At 50.8% G+C, this 24,734-nt stretch overlaps 1 protein-coding gene across 1 annotated transcript in view; it reads right to left on the bottom strand.

Annotated features, from left to right (window-relative positions):
• The window catches only part of LOC135557946 (signal-induced proliferation-associated 1-like protein 1), a 195,742-nt gene that overhangs the window by 18,384 nt on the left and 152,624 nt on the right, over nt 1–24,734 (bottom strand). Inside the window, exons 13-21 of the mRNA XM_064991677.1 lie at nt 18,007–18,174; nt 17,799–17,905; nt 17,113–17,397; nt 15,076–15,219; nt 14,219–14,352; nt 5,949–6,046; nt 3,947–4,422; nt 2,262–2,510; nt 1,155–1,365 (exon numbers count right to left, since the gene is read on the bottom strand). Of these exons, the coding sequence (XP_064847749.1) occupies nt 1,155–1,365; nt 2,262–2,510; nt 3,947–4,422; nt 5,949–6,046; nt 14,219–14,352; nt 15,076–15,219; nt 17,113–17,397; nt 17,799–17,905; nt 18,007–18,174 (1,872 nt within the window). The remainder of the gene's footprint in view (nt 1–1,154; nt 1,366–2,261; nt 2,511–3,946; nt 4,423–5,948; nt 6,047–14,218; nt 14,353–15,075; nt 15,220–17,112; nt 17,398–17,798; nt 17,906–18,006; nt 18,175–24,734) is intronic.

Raw genomic sequence — 24,734 nt, 5'->3', positions numbered from 1 at the left:
AAAGTTATGACATGAGGATTAAAGTTATGACATGAGGATTAAAGCTATGACATGATGATTAAAGTTATGACATGAGGATTAAAGCTATGACATGAGGATTAACATGAGGATTAAAGTTATAACATGAGGATTAAAGTGATGACATGAGGATTAAAGTTATAACATGAGGATTAAAGTTATAACATGAGGATTAAAGTTATGACATGAGGATTAAAGTTATGACATGAGGATTAACATGAGGATTAAAGTTATGACATGAGGATTAAAGTTATGACATGAGGATTAAAGTTATAACATGAGGATTAAAGTTATGACATGAGGATTAAAGTTATGACATGAGGATTAAAGTTATGACATGAGGATTAACATGAGGATTAAAGTTATAACATGAGGATTAAAGTTATAACATGAGGATTAAAGTTATGACATGAGGATTAAAGTTATGACATGAGGATTAAAGTTATAACATGAGGATTAAAGTTATAACATGAGGATTAAAGTTATAACATGAGGATTAAAGTTATGACATGAGGATTAACATGAGGATTAAAGTTATGACATGAGGATTAATGTCACGCCCTGGTCGAAATATATTATGTTTATCTTCATTTATTCGGTCAGGCCAGGGTGTGACATGGGTTATTGTGGTGTGTTTTTGTCTTGGGGTTTTGTGGGATGTCTAGCATTAGTCTATGGCTGCCTGAGGCAGTTCTCAATCAGAGTCAGGTGTTTATCGTGGTCTCTGATTGGGAACCATATTTAGGCAGCCATATTCTTTGAGTGTTTCGTGGGTGATTGTTCCTGTCTCTGTGTTTATATTTCACCAGACAGGTTGTATAGTTTTCCACGTTCCGTCTGTTGTTTTGTACATTTCAGTTATTTCATGTCTAGTCTATTTTCATCAATAAACATGAGTAACCACCACGCTGCATTTTGGTCCGCTCCTCCTTCAACAGAAGAACGCCGTTACAATTAAAGTTATGACATACAGGATGATTTAAAGTGCTGTATCTGTAACTTTAATTTGCAATCAAAAGCTGTAGCTCTGCTGTCCTTAACAGTTGGATTATTTTTGCAGTGTGTGTTGGGGGGGGAAGGAAAGATAAACCATTAAGGAATATTCACCCGCAACGTTACAACCTCATATCCTGTACCTTGACCTTGACCTTGACCTTGTGTCGTCTGTGTTTGGGAGGGCTGTCTGGACTCAGCCTCTTCATGTCGTCCTCCGCGGTGGTCTTAGCGTGGGTGAGGTGTGGCTGGAGGGCGTGATGGGGTCTGCTGTTACCCCCATCCTGACCCCCTCGTCCTCCGCCGCCACTCCCCTCGCCTCCACTTCCTCCTCCTCCCTCCCCTGGAGACTTCCTGGGAACACGCAATAACAAGCAGAGGTCAGGGGTCAGATAATACAGCCATGCAAAAGACATAGCGAGGTGACTGTCCAATAGCAATGTGACTGTCCAATGGCAATGTGACTGTCCAATGGCAATGTGACTGTCCAATGGCAATGTGACTGTCCAATAGCAATGTGACTGTCCAATGGCAATGTGACTGTCCACTGGCAATGTGACTGTCCACTGGCAATGTGACTGTCCACTGGCAATGTGACTGTCCACTGGCAATGTGACTGTCCAATAGCAATGTGACTGTCCACTGGCAATGTGACTGTCCAATAGCAATGTGACTGTCCACTGGCAATGTGACTGTCCACTAGCAATGTGACTGTCCACTGGCAATGTGACTGTCCACTGGCAATGTGACTGTCCAATAGCAATGTGACTGTCCAATGGCAATGTGACTGTCCAATAGCAATGTGACTGTCCACTAGCAATGTGACTGTCCACTAGCAATGTGACTGTCCAATAGCAATGTGACTGTCCAATAGCAATGTGACTGTCCACTAGCAATGTGACTGTCCACTGGCAATGTGACTGTCCAATAGCAATGTGACTGTCCAATAGCAATGTGACTGTCCAATAGCAATGTGACTGTCCACTAGCAATGTGACTGTCCACTGGCAATGTGACTGTCCACTGGCAATGTGACTGTCCACTGGCAATGCGACTGTCCAATAGCAATGTGACTGTCCACTGGCAATGTGACTGTATTCAGTGTATAGTGTCAGTAGTTGTCTGTAGTCACTGTATGTCAGTAGTTGTCTATAATCCCTGTATGCAATATTCATTTTAGCCACAAGGTGGCGATAAAGTCTTGATAGAGGAACTGTTCTAAGGTACAAGGCCACTTCCTCCTGGTCTTACTTGCGGTTGTCTCCGAAGTCGACAGAGTTGATGGTGGATCCTGGCTTCCTCCAGCCAATGAGGTACTTGGAGGTGGCTCCCTGACGGGGGTAGAAGGTCTTGGGGCTGGGGGAGACCGACGTCTGGGAGCAAGGGGAGGTGGCTCCCTGACGGGGGTAGAAGGTCTTGGGGCTGGGGGAGACTGACGTCTGGGAGCAAGGGGAGGTGGCCGAGGAAGAAGAGTCCTCACGAGGGGAGTGGCCTCTGGAACTGGAGAGGAGGATGGTGGGGAGGAAGGAAGGAGAGAGGAGGACAGGGGGCGGGGCAGAAGGGAGAAAGAGGGAGGAGAGGAGAGAGGAGGGGAGGAGGAGGACAGGGGTCGGGGCAGAAGGGAGAAAGAGGGAGGAGGGGAGGAGGAGGACAGGGGTCGGGGGAGGACAGGGGTCGGGGCAGAAGGGAGAAAGAGGGAGGAGGGGAGGAGAGGAGGGGAGGAGGAGATGAGGGGAGGAGGAGGACAGAAGGAGAGAGGAGGGGAGGAGGAGGACAGAGGTCGGGGCAGAAGGGAGAAAGAGGGAGGAGAGGAGAGAGAAGGGGAGGAAAAGGACAGGAGGAGAGGAGGGGAGGAGGAGGACAGGGGTCGGGGCAGAAGGGAGAAAGAGGGATGAGAGGAGAGGAGGGGAGGGGGAGGACAGGAGGAGAGGAGAGAGGAGGGGAGGGGGAGGACAGGAGGAGAGGAGAGAGGAGAAAGGTCACTACAGGGAGATTCAACTCGTGGCCATGGAGAACCAAAGTACTGTAATCTCTGGCATGGACATAATCTAGACTTTAAACTAATAACTACGAGCTAAAAACCCATTTTTAGAAAGGATGATCTACAGATTCTGCAGTAGACTAGTAGAGATTACAGAGTGTTACACAGTCGTTTCCCTACCGACGTCAGAGCAGAGGATGACATGAATGGACGACTGTCAATCATCAACCTCTATTTCTGGAACAGCAAGTGTGTGTGTTCTGCTACACTATCAAAACATCAAACCAAGGCCACTGTATTGTGCTACTGTTGACACGGTTTTCCTCTGTCTACTGTGTGTTTGTCTGCTGTGTGTGTGTGTGTGTTTGTCTGCTGTGTGTGTGTGTGTGTTTGTCTGCTGTGTGTGTGTGTGTGTTTGTCTGCTGTGTGTGTGTGTGTGTGTTTGTCTGCTGTGTGTGTGTGTGTGTTTGTCTACTGTGTGTGTGTGTGTTTGTCTACTGTGTGTGTGTGTGTGTTTGTCTACTGTGTGGTTGTCTGCTGTGTGTGTGTGTGTGTGTGTGTGTGTTTGTCTACTGTGTGTTTGTCTGCTGTGTGTGTGTTTGCTGTGTGTGTGTGTGTGTGTGTGTTTGTCTACTGTGTGTTTGTCTGCTGTGTGTGTGTGTGTGTGTGTGTTTGTCTGCTGTGTGTGTTTGTCTGCTGTGTGTGTTTGTCTGCTGTGTGTGTGTGTCTGCTGTGTGTGTGTGTCTGCTGTGTGTGTGTGTCTGCTGTGTGTGTGTGTCTGCTGTGTGTGTGTGTCTGCTGTGTGTGTGTGTCTGCTGTGTGTGTGTGTCTGCTGTGTGTGTGTGTGTCTGCTGTGTGTGTGTGTGTCTGCTGTGTGTGTGTGTCTGCTGTGTGTGTGTGTCTGCTGTGTGTGTGTCTGCTGTGTGTTTTCCGTGTCCAACCCACCCATCCATACCTGGAGTGGGATCCTGCATCAGTCAGACTGTACGAGCTGCCATCTCCAACCAGTAGGCATGTTGGAGGAGTCCTAGCCGCCCCTTCTCCTCTCTCCCCCCTCTCCCCTGGGGGTTGTGAGCTCTCTGCAGCCGGGGAGGACCTCTCCAGGACCCTCCTGCCCCCCTCGGTGGGGCTATGCCAGGGGGATGGAGCTCTATCCCTCCCCTCTCTACCCCCAGGAGCCAAGAGGGAACTAGAACTCTCCTGGTGGGGGTGTGAGTGGCCCCCACCCCCTCCTCCATAGGATGAGGTGTCTATCCCGCTGTCGGCTGAGGCCCCCTGGAGGTACCCCCCTCCCAGGCCGTTGGGTTCAGAGTCAGGGGCCTCCCCTGGTCCCCCGGGGCCCCCCAGGTCGAACCACTTGTCGGTGTCGCTGTGGCCCCCGCTCGAGGCCGTGCTGGACAGGGTGTTACTGCTGGAGTAGGGACCCTCAGGCTGGTGGGGGGAGGGTTGAGAGATGGGTTGGGGGGGGGTTTAGAGATGGGTTGTGGGGCGGGGTTTGAGAGATGGGTTGTGGGGCGGGGTTTGAGAGATGGGTTGGGGGGTTGAGAGATGGGTTGGGGGGTTAGAGATGGGTTGGGGGGTTTGAGAGATGGGTTGGGGGGGGTTAGAGATGGGTTGGGGGGTTGAGAGATGGGTTGTGGGGGGGGGGTTTGAGAGATGGGTTGGGGGGATTAGAGATGGGTTGGGGGGTTAGAGAGATGGGTTGGGGGGTTAGAGAGATGGGTTGGGGGTTAGAGAGATGGGTTGGGGGGGTGGGGGGGGGGGTTGAGAGATGGGTTGGGGGGTTAGATATGGGTTGGGGGGTTGAGAGATGGGTTGGGGGGTTTGAGAGATGGGTTGGGGGGTTTGAGAGATGGGTTGGGGGGTTTGCGAGATGGGTTGTGGGGGGTTAGAGATGGGTTGTGGGGGGGTTGTGGGGGGTTTGAGAGATGGGTTGGGGGGTTTGAGAGATGGGTTGGGGGGTTTGCGAGATGGGTTGTGGGGGGGTGTGGGGGGTTAGAGATGGGTTGGGGGGTTAGAGATGGGTTGGGGGGTTTGAGAGATGGGTTGGGGGGGGTTTGAGAGATGGGTTGGGGGGTTAGAGAGATGGGTTGGGGGGGGTTAGAGAGATGGGTTGGGGGGGGGGGTTAGAGAGATGGGTTGGGGGGTTAGAGAGATGGGTTGGGGGGGGTTAGAGAGATGGGTTGGGGGGTTAGAGATGGGTTGTGGGGGGGGTTGTGGGGGGTTTGAGAGATGGGTTGGGGGGTTTGAGAGATGGGTTGGGGGGTTTGCGAGATGGGTTGTGGGGGGGGGTGGGGGGTTAGAGATGGGTTGGGGGGTTAGAGATGGGTTGGGGGGTTTGAGAGATGGGTTGGGGGGGGGTTTGAGAGATGGGTTGGGGGGTTAGAGAGATGGGTTGGGGGGTTAGAGAGATGGGTTGGGGGGTTACAGAGATGGGTTGGGGGGGGTTAGAGAGATGGGTTGGGGGGTTAGAGAGATGGGTTGGGGGGGTTAGAGAGATGGGTTGGGGGGTTAGAGAGATGGGTTGGGGGGGTTTAGAGATGGGTTGGGGGGGGTTTGAGAGATGGGTTAGGGGGGGGTTGAGAGATGGGTTGGGGGGTTTAGAGATGGGTTGGGGGGTTTAGAGATGGGTTGGGGGGTTTAGAGATGGGTTGGGGGGGGGGTTAGAGATGGGTTGGGGGGTTAGAGATGGGTTGGGGGGGGGGGGGGTTAGAGATGGGTTAGACAGGAGTCAGCTACAGCGGAGAGTTTATTCAACATAACGGAGTCTGAAAGACCTGGACAAGACTTCCTGTCTTCAGGTCAGTGAAGTACAGTCGATGAGGACAGATAGTAATTTTGGACTATTGAGATGCATCCCAAATGGTTAAATGGGTGCGTTAATAAGAAGTACTGTATGTATGGTGCTCCCATCCTGGTCGAGGTGAGGACAGGGTTAATACAGGGTGAAGCCTGACCTGGGAGCTCTTCTTGGGGGAGTGGTGCATGACCTGCTCCTGCCTCTGGATGCGTGGTGCTCCGGAGTACCCAGGACCAGACTTGGACACAGGAGCATCTAAAACACACACACACACACACAGGTGTCCGTACATGGTCCTTAGAGCCATGCATCTTTGGAAAAACGAGCTAAAGTCTTTCCACAGCCATATACGTAACGTACAGTGTGTCTGCCTGTCTGTGGTTGTCTACAGTTTTCTGCAGTTATTGCTGTGTGTGTGTGTGTGTGTGTGTGTGTATGTGTGTATAAATAAACAAGTCTATATTATGTAATTGTCCAGGTGTTACACAACAGCCACACAGCAATAGACAGAACAGGCAATTAGTGAGCAACGAACCCAGGGGGGACACGGCTATGTGGGGTGGTTTGTGTGTGTGAGAGAAAGAGAGGGGATAAAGTAGGGGAGATAATGCAGAGAGCAGAGAAAACAGAGAGGGACTGTAGAGGTGATGATGTAGAGAGCAGAGAAAACAGAGAAGGACTGTAGAGAGATAATGAACAGAAGAAAACAGAGAGGGACTGTAGAGGTGATGATGTAGAGAGCAGAGAAAACAGAGAGGGACTGTAGAGGTGATGATGAAGAACAGTAGAAAACAGAGAGGGACTGTGGAGATGATGATGATGAACAGTAGAAAACAGAGAAGGACTGTAGAGATGAAGAACAGAGAGGGACTGTAGAGATGATGAAGATGAAGAACAGAGAGGGACTGTAGAGATGATGATGATGATGATGAACAGTAGAAAACAGAGAAGGACTGTAGAGATGAAGAACAGAGAGGGACTGTAGAGATGATGAAGAACAGAGAGGGACTGTAGAGATGATGAAGATGAAGAACAGAGAGGGACTGTAGAGATGATGAAGAACAGAGAGGGACTGTAGAGATGATGATGATGAAGAACAGAGAGGGACTGTAGAGATGATGATGAAGAACAGAGAGGGACTGTAGAGATGATGATGATGAAGAACAGAGAGGGACTGTAGAGATGATGATGATGAACAGTAGAAAACAGAGAGGGACTGTAGAGGTGATGATGATGAAGAACAGAGAGGGACTGTAGAGATGATGATGAAGAACAGAGAGGGACTGTAGAGATGATGATGATGAAGAACAGAGAGGGACTGTAGAGATGATTATGATGAACAGTAGAAAACAGAGAGGGACTGTAGAGGTGATGATGATGAACAGAGAGGGACTGTAGAGGTGATGATGATGAAGAACAGAGAGGGACTGTAGAGGTGATGATGATGAAGAACAGAGAGGGACTGTAGAGATGATGAAGAACAGAGAGGGACTGTAGAGATGATGAAGAACAGAGAGGGACTGTAGAGATGATGATGAACAGAGAGGGACTGTAGAGGTGATGATGATGAAGAACAGAGAGGGACTGTAGAGATGATGATGAACAGAGAGGGACTGTAGAGGTGATGCTGATGAAGAACAGAGAGGGACTGTAGAGATGATGAAGAACAGAGAGGGACTGTAGAGGTGATGATGATGAAGAACAGAGAGGGACTGTAGAGATGATGAAGAACAGAGAGGGACTGTAGAGATGATGATGAACAGAGAGGGACTGTAGAGGTGATGATGATGAAGAACAGAGAGGGACTGTAGAGATGATGAAGAACAGTAGAAGTGTCATAACAGCAGTCCATGTTAAACAGAGAATGATTTCAACCATATTTCACCCCTCAGCAGTTGTCGTCTGTGCAGTCTGCCTTCTCTCTAATGAGTGTGTGTGTGTCTTTGTATCTGTGTGTGCCTCAATGTCTCCGTGTGTGTGTGTGGCCGTGGTTTCCGTCCTTTTATGGTGTGACCATGACTGATGTTATTTCAGGATGGAGGAGAGGACGTCATCACCAGAAGTGATTGAGGGGTCAAGAGGTCAGAGAAGAGGATGAGAGAGATTGAGGGGTCGAGAGGTCAGAGAAGAGGATGAGAGAGATTGAGGGGGTCAAGAGGTTAGAGAAGTAGAGAGAAGAGGATGAGAGAGATTGAGTGATGCTTGGCTGAACTGGACTGGCCAGCACTGGGTTGAAATCTTCAGAATTACATATACAACTGATTTACAGGATCCCTGTGGCTTTACACTGGACTGGGTTATACTGGACTGGGATACACTGGACTGGGTTATACTGGACTGGGTTATACTGGACTGGGATACACTGGACTGGGTTATACTGGACTGGGTTATACTGGACTGGGTTATACTGGACTGGGTTACACTGGACTGGGTTATACTGGACTGGGTTATACTGGACTGGGTTATACTGGACTGGGTTATACTGGACTGGGTTACACTGGACTGGGTTATACTGGACTGGGTTATACTGGACTGGGTTATACTGGACTGGGTTATACTGGACTGGGTTATACTGGACTGGGTTATACTGGACTGGGTTACACTGGACTGGGTTATACTGGACTGGGTTATACTGGACTGGGTTATACTGGACTGGGTTATACTGGACTGGGTTATACTGGACTGGGTTATACTGGACTGGGTTACACTGGACTGGGTTATACTGGACTGGGTTATACTGGACTGGGTTATACTGGACTGGGTTATACTGGACTGGGTTATACTGGACTGGGTTACACTGGACTGGGTTACACTGGACTGGGTTATACTGGACTGGGTTATACTGGACTGGGTTACACTGGACTGGGTTACACTGGACTGGGTTACACTGGACTGGGTTACACTGGACTGGGTTACACTGGACTGGGTTACACTGGACTGGGTTACACTGGACTGGGTTACACTGGACTGGGTTACACTGGACTGGGTTACACTGGACTGGGTTACACTGGACTGGGTTACACTGGACTGGGTTATACTGGACTGGGTTATACTGGACTGGGTTACACTGGACTGGGTTATACTGGACTGGGTTATACTGGACTGGGTTATACTGGACTGGGTTATACTGGACTGGGTTATACTGGACTGGGTTATACTGGACTGGGTTATACTGGACTGGGTTATATTGGGTTATACTGGACTGGGTTATACTGGACTGGGTTATACTGGACTGGGTTACACTGGACTGGGTTACACTGGACTGGGTTACACTGGACTGGGTTACACTGGACTGGGTTACACTGGACTGGGTTATACTGGACTGGGTTATACTGGACTGGGTTACACTGGACTGGGTTACACTGGACTGGGTTATACTGGACTGGGTTATACTGGACTGGGTTATACTGGACTGGGTTATACTGGACTGGGTTACACAGGACTGGGTTACACTGGACTGGGTTATACTGGACTGGGTTACACTGGACTGGGTTATACTGGACTGGGTTATACTGGACTGGGTTATACTGGACTGGGTTATACTGGACTGGGTTATACTGGACTGGGTTATATTGGGTTATACTGGACTGGGTTATACTGGACTGGGTTATATTGGGTTACACTGGACTGGGTTACACTGGACTGGGTTATACTGGACTGGGTTATACTGGACTGGGTTATACTGGACTGGGTTATACTGGACTGGGTTACACAGGACTGGGTTATACTGGACTGGGTTATACTGGACTGGGTTATACTGGACTGGGTTATACTGGACTGGGTTATATTGGGTTATACTGGACTGGGTTACACTGGACTGGGTTATACTGGACTGGGTTATACTGGACTGGGTTATACTGGACTGGGTTATACTGGACTGGGTTACACTGGACTGGGTTATACTGGACTGGGTTATACTGGACTGGGTTACACTGGACTGGGTTACACTGGACTGGGTTATACTGGACTGGGTTATATTGGGTTATACTGGACTGGGTTATACTGGACTGGGATATACTGGACTGGGATATACTGGACTGGGTTATACTGGACTGGGTTATACTGGACTGGGTTATACTGGACTGGGTTACACTGGGCTGGGTTATACTGGACTGGGTTACACTGGACTGGGTTATATTGGGTTATACTGGACTGGGATATACTGGACTGGGTTATATTGGGTTATACTGGACTGGGATATACTGGACTGGGTTATATTGGGTTATACTGGACTGGGTTATACTGGACTGGGATATACTGGACTGGGTTATATTGGGTTATACTGGACTGGGTTATACTGGACTGGGTTACACTGGGCTGGGTTATATTGGGTTATACTGGACTGGGATATACTGGACTGGGTTATATTGGGTTATACTGGACTGGGTTATACTGGACTGGGATATACTGGACTGGGTTATATTGGGTTACACTGGACTGGGTTACACTGGACTGGGTTATACTGGACTGGGATATACTGGACTGGGATATACTGGACTGGGTTATATTGGGTTATACTGGACTGGGTTATACTGGACTGGGTTACACTGGGCTGGGTTATACTGGACTGGGTTACACTGGACTGGGTTATACTGGACTGGGTTATATTGGACTGGGTTATACTGGACTGGGTTATACTGGACTGGGTTACACTGGGCTGGGTTATACTGGACTGGGTTACACTGGACTGGGTTATATTGGGTTATACTGGACTGGGATATACTGGACTGGGATATACTGGACTGGGATATATTGGACTGGGTTATATTGGGTTATACTGGACTGGGTTATATTGGGTTATACTGGACTGGGATATACTGGACTGGGTTATATTGGGTTATACTGGACTGGGATATACTGGACTGGGATATACTGGACTGGGATATATTGGACTGGGTTATACTGGACTGGGTTATACTGGACTGGGATATACTGGACTGGGTTATACTGGACTGGGTTATACTGGACTGGGTTATACTGGACTGGGTTATACTGGGCTGGGTTATACTGGACTGGGTTATACTGGGCTGGGTTATACTGGACTGGGTTATATTGGGTTATACTGGACTGGGATATACTGACTGGGTTATACTGGACTGGGATATACTGGACTGGGTTATACTGGACTGGGTTATACTGGACTGGGTTATACTGGACTGGGATATACTGGACTGGGTTACACAGGACTGGGTTATATTGGGTTATACTGGACTGGGATATACTGACTGGGTTATACTGGACTGGGATATACTGGACTGGGTTATACTGGACTGGGTTATACTGGACTGGGTTATACTGGACTGGGATATACTGGACTGGGTTACACAGGACTGGGTTACACTGGACTGGGATATACTGGACTGGGTTATACTGGACTGGGATATACTGGACTGGGTTACACTGGACTGGGATATACTGGACTGGGTTATATTGGACTGGGATATACTGGACTGGGTTACACTGGACTGGGATATACTGGACTGGGATATACTGGACTGGGTTATATTGGACTGGGATATACTGGACTGGGTTATATTGGACTGGGATATACTGGACTGGGTTACACAGGACTGGGTTACACAGGACTGGGTTACACTGGACTGGGTTACACTGGACTGGGTTACACTGGACTGGGATACACTGGACTGGGATATACTGGACTGGGTTATATTGGACTGGGTTACACTGGACTGGGATACACTGGACTGGGTTATACTGGACTGGGATATACTGGACTGGGTTATACTGGACTGGGATATACTGGACTGGGTTACACTGGACTGGGATATACTGGACTGGGTTATATTGGACTGGGATATACTGGACTGGGTTACACTGGACTGGGATATACTGGACTGGGATATACTGGACTGGGTTATATTGGACTGGGATATACTGGACTGGGTTATATTGGACTGGGATATACTGGACTGGGTTACACAGGACTGGGTTACACAGGACTGGGTTACACTGGACTGGGTTACACTGGACTGGGTTACACTGGACTGGGATACACTGGACTGGGATATACTGGACTGGGTTATATTGGACTGGGTTACACTGGACTGGGATACACTGGACTGGGTTATACTGGACTGGGATATACTGGACTGGGTTACACAGGACTGGGTTACACTGGACTGGGTTACACTGGACTGGGTTACACTGGACTGGGTTACACTGGACTGGGATATACTGGACTGGGATATACTGGACTGGGTTACACAGGACTGGGTTACACAGGACTGGGTTACACTGGACTGGGTTACACTGGACTGGGTTACACTGGACTGGGATACACTGGACTGGGTTATACTGGACTGGGTTATATTGGACTGGGTTACACTGGACTGGGATACACTGGACTGGGATACACTGGACTGGGTTATACTGGACTGGGATATACTGGACTGGGATATACTGGACTGGGATACACTGGACTGGGATTGTAGGTGTGTGTATATATGTGTTTGTGTTCGTGTGTGTGTGTGTGTGTGTGTGTGTTCTGACAGGAGGAAGAGAGGTATGGCTGAAGTGTAGGGCTGTCAGTACTGTCAAAGCCAACAGCCGTTTCATACAGGAAGAGCCATGGGGGAGCACAACTGTCACCCACAGCAGCAGGTACGCACGCAAACATTCTTTCTATAATACGTGACAGAGAGGAGGCTCTCTCTCTCTCTCTCTCTCTCTCTCTGTGTGTGTGTTCAGGAGTAGTTGTGTGTTAAGGAGTAGGTGTGTGTGTGTGTGTGTGTTTAGGAGTAGGTGTGTGTTTAGGAGTAGGTGTGTGTTTAGGAGTAGGTGTCGGTGTGTGTTTAGGAGTGGGTGTGTGTTTAGGAGTGGGTGTGTGTTTAGGAGTGGGTGTGTGTTTAGGAGTAGGTGTGTGTTTAGGAGTAGGTGTGTGTTTAGGAGTAGGTGTGTGTTTAGGAGTAGGTGTGTGTTTAGGAGTGGGTGTGTGTGTTTAGGAGTGGGTGTGTGTGTTTAGGAGTGGGTGTGTGTGTTTAGGAGTGGGTGTGTGTGTTTAGGAGTGGGTGTGTGTTTAGGAGTGGGTGTGTGTTTAGGAGTAGGTGTGTGTTTAGGAGTAGGTGTGTCTTTAGGAGTAGGTGTGTCTTTAGGAGTAGGTGTGTCTTTAGGAGTAGGTGTGTCTTTAGGAGTAGGTGTGTCTTTAGGAGTAGGTGTGTCTTTAGGAGTAGGTGTGTCTTTAGGAGTAGGTGTGTCTTTAGGAGTAGGTGTGTCTTTAGGAGTAGGTGTGTCTTTAGGAGTAGGTGTGTCTTTAGGAGTAGGTGTGTCTTTAGGAGTAGGTGTGTCTTTAGGAGTAGGTGTGTCTTTAGGAGTAGGTGTGTGTGTGCATTGAAAGTACTCAACATCTCACAGTAACGTGTTCTACTTTCTTCCAACCAGTGTATGTTTTTTCTGTTATACTATGACATCACCATGGTCCAATATCTTTCTGTTATACTATGACATCACCATGGTCCAATATCTTTGTCATACTATGACATCACCATGGTCCAATATCTTTCTGTTATACTATGAAATCACTATGGTCCAATATCTTTCTGTTATACTATGACATCACTATGGTCCAATATCTTTCTGTTATACTATGACATCACCATGGTCCAATATCTTTCTGTTATACTATGAAATCACTATGGTCCAATATCTTTCTGTTATACTATGACATCACTATGGTCCAATATCTTTCTGTTATACTATGACATCACTATGGTCCAATATATTTCTGTTATACTATGACATCACCATGGTCCAATATCTTTGTTATACTATGACATCACTATGGTCCAATATCTTTCTGTTATACTATGACATCACTATGGTCCAATATCTTTCTGTTATACTATGACATCACTATGGTCCAATATCTTTCTGTTATACTATGACATCACTATGGTCCAATATCTTTCTGTTATACTATGACATCACTATGGTCCAATATCTTTCTGTTATACTATGACATCACTATGGTCCAATATCTTTCTGTTATACTATGAAATCACTATGGTCCAATATCTTTCTGTTATACTATGACATCACTATGGTCCAATATCTTTCTGTTATACTATGACATCACTATGGTCCAATATATTTCTGTTATAATATGACATCACCATGGTCCAATATCTTTCTGTTATACTATGACATCACTATGGTCCAATATCTTTGTTATACTATGACAGCACTATGGTCCAATATCTTTCTGTTATACTATGACATCACTATGGTCCAATATCTTTCTGTTATACTATGACATCACTATATAATGATGCCCAATACTCTGCTTCTTGTCAGTGGTTTGACAGTATGTCTGGACATCACTGCAGACAACAATGTGAATATCTGAGAGTAGGAATAAAGCACTCTTTTCTTTCTATATTAGCAATTCTCTTTCCCATTGGTCACTCTCACCTGTAGAACCTCTGTCGGTCCCGCCCCCTTCCTCCACTCTCGGCCAATTAGGTGTGGACTTGCCACTAGCCCCGCCTTCTCCTACCACCTGTCGCTCTGTAGACAGAGGGGAGTGTTGTCTGTGTTCCCCAAACCTAGAGCACGCACACACACACACACACACACACACACACACACACACACAATTGAATAAAAATGTTGGGCATGATGTCGCCCACAGAACATAACGGCAGACATGTCATTTGCTAGAAACACAAACATGTGCGAGCCATATTTACAATAACAAAAGATAAAGACAATTCATGTATAGTACATTAAAAAGGAGAGTTATGGGCAGAAGGTGCTTTCCTCTGCATGAACTAATTCATGGGCTATGTACCAAACGATTCCCTCCATAGGGAGTAAAGATGCCATTTGCGACTAATACAATTCACGGACAGAGGAGCCGTGAGGAACTTGATGTTCCGCTTCTCTGTAATGGACACAAGCTGGTCAACAGGCGCCACAGCGTTTTCACATGGGGTGAAAAAAACAAACTAAAAACAATTGTTGGATATAGTGCTTCATTCCTTTTCCAAACATCTCCCATTTCAACATCTTCCTTAACTATTACATAAAGGGTTGTGTTAAGTACGCTACAGACCATGAACACACTCAAAATCCAATCAAATGTATTTATATAGCCCTTCGTACATCAGCTGATATCTCAAAGTGCTGTACAGAAACCCAGCCTAAAACCCCAAACAGCAAGCAATGCAGGTGTAGAGGCACGGTGGCTAACTCCCTAGAAAGGCCAAAACCTAGGAAGAAACCTAGAGAAGAACCAGGCTATGAGGGTTGGCCACTCCATCTCTTACCCCTCGGGCATGGACTTCTGAGTCCTCCAATGCTGCGAGGTGTCACTGGAGAAGGAGAGGTTGGACAGGGAAGATCGGTTGTGAGGAGAACGGCCCAGTGCCAGAGAGGAGACCGGAGCATAGTTCTCACTGCCTGGAGACATTCTGGAGGGGTTGAGATAACACAGAATAGACATTAACCCTCTAACCTAGACCCTGACCCAGATCCTAACCCTGACCCAGATCCTAACCCAGACCCAGATCCTGACCCAGATCCTAACCCAGACCCTAACCCTCACCCAGATCCTAACCCTGACCCAGATCCTAACCCAGACCCTAACCCTGACCCAGACCCTAACACTGACCCAGATCCTAACACTGACCATAACCCAGACCCTGACCCAGATCCTAACCCAGACCCTAACCCTGACCCAGATCCTAACCCTAACCCAGACCCTGACCCAGATCCTAACCCAGACCCAAATCCTAACCCAGACCCTGACCCAGATCCTAACCCTAACCCAGATCCTAACCCTAACCCAGACCCTGACCCAGATCCTAACCCAGACCCAGATCCTAACCCAGACCCTGACCCAGACCAAGATCCTAACCCTGACCCTAGCCCAGATCCTGACCCTGACCATAACCCAGATCCTAACCCTGACACTGATCCTAACCCTGACCATAACCCAGATCCTAACCCAGACCCTAACCCAGATCCTGACCATAACCCAGACACTGACCATAACCCATACCCTGACCCAGATCCTAACCCTGAACCAGATCCTAACCCAAACCCTAACCCAGATCCTGACCATAACCCAGACACTGACCATAACCCAGACCCTGACCCAGAACCTGGCCATAACCCTGACCCTAACCCAGATACTAACCCAGATCCTGACCATAACCCAGACCCTAACCAAGACCCTAACCATAACCCAGATCCAAAACCTAGCCCAGACCCTGACCCAGATCCTAACCATAACCCTAACCCAGACCCAGATCCTAACCCAGACCCTGACCATAACCCAGAAACTAACCTAGACCCTAACACAGACCCTAAACCAGACCCTAACCTTAACCCAGACCCTGACCAAGATCCTAACCCTAACACAGACCCTGAACATAACCCAGACCCTGACCCAGACCCTAACTAACCCTGACCATAACCTAGACCCTAACTCTGACCATAACCTAGACCCTAACCCTGATCATAACCCAGACCCTAACCCTGATCATAACCCAGACCCTGACCCTAACCCTACTCATAATCCAGACCCTAACCCAGACCCTAACCATAACCTAACCCTAACACAGACCCTAACCATAACCCTGACCATAACCCAGACCCTGACTCAGATCCTAACCCAGACCCTAACCCAGAACCTGATCCAGACCCTGACCCAGACCCTAACCTAAACCCAGACCCTAGCCCAGACCCTAACCCAGACCTTGACCCAGATCCTAACCCAGACCATAACCCTAACCTAGACCCAAACCCTAACCCAGATCCTAACCCTACCCTGACCCTAACCCAGACCATGACCCTAACCCTGAACATAACCTAGACCCTGACCCAGACCCTGACAATAACCCAGACCCTAACCTAGACCCTGACCCTAACCCTGAACATAACCTAGACCTTGACCCAGACCCTAACCTAGACCCTGACCCAGAGCCAGACCCAGAGCCAGAGAGGAAACCAGAGCATAGTTCTCACTGCCTGGAGACTTTCTGGAGGGGGGGGTTATCAGAGGAGAAGAAACATGCCTCTCCCTCCCCTTCTCCTCTCCCCCACCTCCCTCCCCTTCTCCTCTCTCCGCTCTCCTCCCTCCCCTTCTCCTCTCCTCCCCCCCACCTCCCTCCCCCCTTCTCCTCCCCCCACCTCCCTCCCCTTCTCCTCTCCTCTCCCCCACCTCCCTCCCCTTCTCCTCCCCCCACCTCCCTCCCCTTCTCCTCCCCCCACCTCCCTCCCCTTCTCCTCCCTCCCTCTCCCCTACCTCCCTCCACTTCTCCTCTCTCCGCTCTCCTCCCTCCCCTTCTCCTCTCCCCTACCTCTTGGTATCCAGTGGCCGTCCATCACTACTAACACTGCGTGGTATAGCAGCGTTTCTCTCTGGGCGTTCAGCAGACAGGGTCTTCCCCCCAGAGCTCCCCAGGCTGACGGCCCGGTTGGGGGTGTGCGGCTGGGGGGAGGCCGTCAGGGACTGCTGGGGGCTACTGGAGGTTCTCTGCCACTTGTTGTCTTTGTTGCGGAATGGGAACTTGTAGTCAAACGAACCACTCTCACCACTGCTCTTATACTCAACCACTGGGATACGGTAGAGCTCAGAGCAACCTCTGTAGAGAGAGATGGGGGAGAGAGAGAGGGAGGAAGAGCCGGGGGGGAGAGTCAGGAGGAGGAAGGGCCAGGAGGAGGAAGAGAGAGGGGGAGGAAGAGAGAGGGGGAGGAAGAGAGAGGGGGAGGAAGAGAGAGGGGGAGGAAGAGCCAGGAGGAGGAAGAGCCAGGGGGAGGAAGAGCCAGGGGGAGGAAGAGCCAGGGGGAGGAAGAGCCAGGGGGAGGAAGAGCCAGGGGGAGGAAGAGCCAGGGGGAGGAAGAAGAGCCAGGGGGAGGAAGAGAGAGGAGGGTCAGGTAAGAAGCAGAGGTTAGACTCAACATACATGGTTGACATGAAAATGACGACCTCAGAATCACTAATCTGACCATCACACACACACACCAACTCCTCTGACACACACACCTGCGTGGCGTAGCGTCTTCGTGCGGGGGTATGATGACCACCCTGACGGTGACCGACGTCCTGAGCAGGTCGATCATCTGCTCGTGGGTCAGAGTCGCCACGGCAACCTTGACGGAATGGTTGATTTTATACCATTATATGGTATCAATAATAATTTACAAAAAAGATCCAACGACACAATGAAATCTACAATTTTAAAATGACATACCTTGCAGATTTCGACCAATCGGCTGCCCTGCCTCAGCCCCGCCTGCCAGGCGTACCCGTACGATTCCACCTCTGCCACAATGCCCTCGTAATTGACATGGAAACCCAGCTGGCCCAGCCCGTTACGACGTAGTGTCATCTCAGACGTCTCACAACCCTTCGTCAGGTACTGGTGAGTGAGTGAGTGAGTGAGTGAGTGAGTGAGTGAGTGAGTGAGTGAGTGAGTGAGTGAGTGAGTGAGTGAGTGAGAGAGTGAGTGAGTGAGTGAGTGAGTGGGAGATAAGGAGTGAGTGAGTGAGTGAGTGGGAGATAAGGAGTGAGTGAGTGAGTGAGTGAGTGAGTGAGTGAGTGAGTGAGTGAGTGAGTGAGAGAGTGAGTGAGAGAGTGAGTGAGTGAGAGAGTGAGTGGGAGATAAGGAGTGAGTGAGTGAGTGAGTGAGTGAGTGAGTGAGTGAGTGAGTGAGTGAGTGGGAGATAAGGAGTGAGTGAGTGAGTGAGTGAGTGAGTGAGAGAGAGGAGGTGATTAGTTTGTTTGCAGTGCAACATAACAAATAACAGCCATCAGTCAGGAGGATAGACAGAATGAGTGGTAATCATGAGAAAACAAAAAGATAATTACTTGACACATTGGAAAGAATTAACAAAATAACAGAGCAAACTAGAATGCTATTTGGCCCTACACAGAGAGTACACAGCGGCAGAATACCTGACCACTGTGACTGACCCAAAATTAAGGAAAGCTTTGACTATGTACAGACTCAGTGAGCATAGCCTTGCTATTGAGAAAGGCTGCCGTAGGCAGACATGGCTCTCAAGAGAAGACAGGCTATGTGCTCACTGCCCACAAAATGAGGTGGAACCTGAGCTGCACTTCCTAACCTCCTGCCCAATGTATGACCATATTAGAGACACATATTTCCCTCAGATTACACAGATCCACAATGAATTCAAAAACAAACCCAATTTTGATAAACTCCCATATCTACTGGGTGAAATGCCACAGTGTGCCATCAGAGCAGCAAGATTTGTGACCTGTTGCCACGAGAAAAGGGCAACCAGCGAAGAACACGCACCATTGTAAATACAACCCATATCTATGCTTATTTATTTTATCTTGTGTCCTTTAACCATTTGTACATTGTTAAAACACTGTATGGTAATGTAATGTAATGTAATGTAATGTCTTTTTTGTTTTTAAACTACTGTATGTGTGATGTTTACTGTTAATTTTTATTGTTTATTTCACTTTATATATACACTTTATATATTATCTACCTTACTTGCTTTGGCAATGTTAACACGTTTCCCATGCCAATAAAGCCCTTGAATTGAATTGATCAAGCATGTTAAATTATATGATCATTGTAACTGAAGACTTTTTATTGACATGTTCTGATGTTTCCACACACACACACAGGTCACTGTGACATAACAGTAGAAGTGGTAAGTGTGTGTTACTGGGTGTGCGTGTGTGTTACAGGGTGTGTGCGTGTGTGTGTTATCGGGGGTTTGTGTGTGTTGTTACAGGGTGTGTGTGTGTGTGTTGTTACAGGGTGTGTGTGTGTGTTACAGGGTGTGTGTGTGTGTGTGTGTGTATGTGCGCGTTACAGGGTGTGTGTGTGTTACAGGGTGTTTCTGTGTGTTGTTAAAGTGTATGTGTGTGTTTGTTACAGGGTGTGTGTGTGTGTGTGTTACAGTGTGTGTGTTACAGGGTGTGTGTGTGTTACAGTGTGTGTGTGTGTTACAGGGTGTGTGTGTTACAGGGTGTGTGTGTGTTACAGGGTGTGTGTGTGTGTGTTACAGTGTGTGTGTTACAGGGTGTGTGTGTGTGTTACAGGGTGTGTGTGTGTGTTACAGGGTGTGTGTGTGTGTTACAGGGTGTGTGTGTTACAGGGTGTGTGTGTGTGTATGTGCGCGTTACAGGGTGTGTGTGTGTGTTACAGGGTGTGTGTGTGTGTGTGTTACAGGGTGTGTGTGTGTTACAGGGTGTGTGTGTTACAGGGTGTGTGTGTGTGTGTGTGTTACAGGGTGTGTGTGTATGTGTTACAGGGTGTGTGTGTGTTACAGGGTGTGTGTGTGTTACAGGGTGTGTGTGTGTGTTCCTGGGTGTGTGTGTGTGTTACAGGGTGAGTGTGTGTGTGTGTTACAGGGTGTGTGTGTGTGTGTTACAGGGTGTGTGTGTGTTACAGGGTATGTGTGTGTGTTACAGGGTGTGTGTGTGTGTGTGTGTGTGTGTGTGTGTTACAGGGTGTGTGTGTGTGTTACAGGGTGTGTGTTACAGGGTGTGTGTGTGTGTTACAGGGTGTGTGTGTGTGTTACAGGGTGTGTGTGTGTGTTACAGGGTGTGTGGGTGTGTGTTACAGGGTGTGTGTGTGTGTTACAGGGTGTGTGTGTGTGTGTTACAGGGTGTGTGGGTGTGTGTTACAGGGTGTGTGGGTGTGTGTTACAGGTTGTGTGGGTGTGTGTTACAGGTTGTGTGGGTGTGTGTTACAGGGTGTGTGGGTGTGTGTTACAGGGTGTGTGGGTGTGTGTTACAGGGTGTGTGTGTGTTACAGGGTGTGTGTGTCACAGGGTGTGTGTGTGTGTCACAGGGTGTGTGTGTGTTACAGGGTATGTGTGTGTGTCACAGGGTGTGTGTTACAGGGTGTGTGTGTGTGTCACAGGGTGTGTGTTACAGGGTGTGTGTTGTTTTCTTTTGGGGGAACAGTAAAGAGGACCTGACACTATAAATACAGCTAAGGGCCACCTGATGAACGACTGGCACACGCACACAGAGGAGGAGACAGTGTCTGCATGATAATTTGTCTCTCTATACCACTTAAACAGATGTAAGCCGTCCTAAAACTCTGATGAATAAGTTATTCAGTAGATAGACGCAGACCTGGCTGCTTTGAAAATACTCTTTGGTCTGACGCAGAGAGAGAGACTGGTCCGACGTAGAGAGCGAGACCGGTCCCACGCAGAGAGAGAGACCGGTCCCACGCAGAGAGAGAGAGAGACCGGTCCCACGCAGAGAGAGAGAGAGACCGGTCCCACGCAGAGAGAGAGAGAGAGACCGGTCCCACGCAGAGAGAGAGCGAGACCGGTCCCACGCAGAGAGAGAGCGAGACCGGTCCCACGCAGAGAGAGAGAGAGACCGGTCCCACGCAGAGAGAGAGAGACCGGTCCCACGCAGAGAGAGAGAGAGAGACCGGTCCCACGCAGAGAGAGAGAGAGACCGGTCTCACGCAGAGAGAGAGAGACCGGTCTCACGCAGAGAGAGAGAGACCGGTCCCACGCAGAGAGAGAGACCGGTCCCACGCAGAGAGAGAGAGAGACCGGTCCCACGCAGAGAGAGAGAGAGACCGGTCCGACGTAGAGAGAGAGAGACCGGGGTCCGACGTAGAGAGAGACCGGGGTCCGACGTAGAGAGAGAGAGACCGGGGTCCGACTAAGAGAGAGAGAGACCGGGGTCCGACTAAGAGAGAGAGAGACCGGGGTCCGACAAAGAGAGAGAGAGACCGGGGACCGACGCAGGGAGAGACCGGTCCGACGTAGAGAGAGAGACCGGTCCGACGTAGAGAGAGAGAGAGACCGGTCAGACGCAGAGAGCGAGAGAGAGACCGGTCAGACGCAGAGAGCGAGAGACCGGTCAGACGCAGAGAGAGAGAGACCGGTCAGACGCAGAGAGAGAGAGACCGGTCAGACGCAGAGAGAGAGAGACCGGTCAGACGCAGAGAGAGAGAGACCGGTCCGACGCAGAGAGAGAGAGACCGGTCCGACGCAGAGAGAGAGAGAGCGGTCCGACGTAGAGAGAGACCGGTCCCACGCAGAGAGAGACCGGTCCCACGCAGAGAGAGACCGGTCCGACGTAGAGAGAGAGAGACCGGGGTCCGACGTAGAGAGAGAGACCGGGTCCGACGTAGAGAGAGAGACCGGGGTCCGACGTAGAGAGAGAGACCGGGTCCGACTAAGAGAGAGAGAGACCGGGGTCCGACTAAGAGAGAGAGAGACCGGGACCGACGCAGGGAGAGACCGGTCCGATGTAGAGAGAGAGACCGGTCCGACGTAGAGAGAGAGACCGGTCCCATGCAGAGAGAGAGACCGGTCCGACGCAGAGAGAGAGAGACCGGTCAGACGCAGAGAGAGAGAGACCGGGGTCCGACGTAGAGAGAGAGAGACCGGGGTCCGACGTAGAGAGAGAGAGACCGGGGTCCGACGTAGAGAGAGAGAGACCGGGGTCCGACTAAGAGAGAGAGAGACCGGGGTCCGACTAAGAGAGAGAGAGACCGGGACCGACGCAGGGAGAGACCGGTCCGATGTAGAGAGAGAGACCGGTCCGACGTAGAGAGAGAGACCGGTCCCATGCACAGAGAGAGACCGGTCCGACGCAGAGAGAGAGAGACGGGTCAGACGCAGAGAGAGAGAGACCGGGGTCCGACGCAGAGAGAGAGAGACCGGTCCGACGCAGAGAGAGAGACCGGTCAGACGCAGAGAGAGAGAGACCGGTCCGACGCAGAGAGAGAGACCGGTCCGACGCAGAGAGAGAGAGACCGGTCCGACGCAGAGAGAGAGAGAGAGACCGGTCCGACGCAGAGAGAGAGAGAGAGAGACCGGTCCGACGCAGAGAGAGAGAGAGACCGGGTCCGACGTAGAGAGAGAGAGAGACCGGGGTCCGACGTAGAGAGAGAGACCGGGGTCCGACGTAGAGAGAGAGAGACCGGGGTCCGACGTAGAGAGAGAGAGACCGGGGTCCGACGTAGAGAGAGAGAGACCGGGTCCGACGTAGAGAGAGAGAGACCGGGGTCCGACGTAGAGAGAGAGAGACCGGGTCCGACGTAGAGAGAGAGAGACCGGGGTCCGACGTAGAGAGAGAGACCGGGGTTCGACGTAGAGAGAAAGAGACCGGGGTCCGACGTCGAGAGAGAGAGAGAGAGAGCGGTCCGACGCAGAGAGAGAGAGCGGTCCGACGCAGAGAGAGCGGTCCGACGCAGAGAGAGAGAGTGGTCCGACGCAGAGAGAGTGGTCCGACGCAGAGAGAGAGCGGTCCGACGCAGAGAGAGAGAGAGCGGTCCGACGCAGAGAGAGAGAGAGCGGTCCGACGCAGAGAGAGAGAGACCGGTCCGACGTAGAGAGAGAGAGACCGGGGTCCGACGCAGAGAGAGAGAGACCGGGGTCCGACGCAGAGAGAGAGAGACCGGGGTCCGACGCAGAGAGAGACGGGGTCCGACGCAGAGAGAGACCGGGGTCCGACGCAGAGAGAGAGAGACCGGTCCGACGCAGAGAGAGAGAGAGACCGGTCCGACGCAGAGAGAGAGACCGGGTCCGACGTAGAGAGAGAGAGACCGGGTCCGACGTAGAGAGAGAGACCGGGTCCGACGTAGAGAGAGAGACCGGGGTCCGACGTAGAGAGAGAGACCGGGGTTCGACGTAGAGAGAGAGAGACAGACCGGTCCGACGTAGAGAGAGAGAGAGCGGTCCGATGTAGAGAGAGAGAGACCGGTCCGACGCAGAGAGAGAGACCGGGGTCCGACGTAGAGAGAGAGAGACCGGGGTCCGACGCAGAGAGAGAGAGACCGGTCCGACGCAGAGAGAGAGAGACCGGTCCGACGCAGAGAGAGAGAGACCGGTCCGACGCAGAGAGAGAGAGAGACCGGGGTCCGACGTAGAGAGAGAGAGACCGGGGTCCGACGTAGAGAGAGAGAGACCGGGGTCCGACGTTAGAGAGAGAGACCGGGGTCCGACGTAGAGAGAGAGACGGGGTCCGACGTAGAGAGAGACCGGGGTTCGACGTAGAGAGAGAGAGACCGGGGTCCGACGTAGAGAGAGAGAGACAGACCGGTCCGACGTAGAGAGAGAGAGCGGTCCGACGTAGAGAGAGAGAGAGACCGGTCCGACGCAGAGAGAGAGACCGGGGTCCGACGCAGAGAGAGAGAGACCGGGGTCCGACGCAGAGAGAGAGAGACCGGGGTCCGACGCAGAGAGCGAGAGAGAGACCGGGGTCCGACGTAGAGAGCGAGAGAGACCGGGGTCCGACGTAGAGAGCGAGACCGGGGTCCGACGTAGAGAGACCGGGGTTCGACGTAGAGAGAGAGAGACCGGGGTCCGACGTAGAGAGAGAGAGACAGACCGGTCCGACGTAGAGAGAGAGCGGTCCGACGCAGAGAGAGAAACCGGTCCGACGCAGAGAGAGAGACCGGTCCGACGCAGAGAGAGACCGGTCCGACGTAGAGAGAGAGACCGGTCCCCGACGTAGAGAGAGACCGGTCCCCGACGTAGAGAGAGACCGGGGTCCGACGTAGAGAGAGACCGGGGTCCGACGTAGAGAGAGACCGGGGTCCGACGTAGAGAGAGACCGGGGTCCGACGTAGAGAGAGAGAGACCGGTCCGATGCAGAGAGAGAGACCGGTCCGATGCAGAGAGAGAGACCGGTCCGATGCAGAGAGAGAGACCGGTCCGATGCAGAGAGAGAGACCGGTCCGATGCAGAGAGAGACCGGTCCCAAGCAGAGAGAGAGACCGGTCCGATGCAGAGAGAGAGACCGGGGTCCGACGCAGAGAGAGAGACCGGTCCGACGCAGAGAGAGACCGGTCCCCGACGTAGAGAGAGACCGGTCCCCGACGTAGAGAGACCGGGGTCCGACGTAGAGAGAGACCGGGGTCCGACGTAGAGAGAGAGACCGGGGTTCGACGTAGAAAGAGAGAGACCGGGGTCCGACGTAGAGAGAGAGACAGAGCGGTCCGACGCAGAG

This window comes from Oncorhynchus masou, chromosome 16 (genome assembly GCF_036934945.1).
Source record: "Oncorhynchus masou masou isolate Uvic2021 chromosome 16, UVic_Omas_1.1, whole genome shotgun sequence".
Classification (NCBI taxonomy): Eukaryota; Metazoa; Chordata; class Actinopteri; order Salmoniformes; family Salmonidae; genus Oncorhynchus; species Oncorhynchus masou.
Note: the sequence above shows the minus strand (reverse complement) of the source record. Positions and strands in the feature narration are given on the sequence as shown.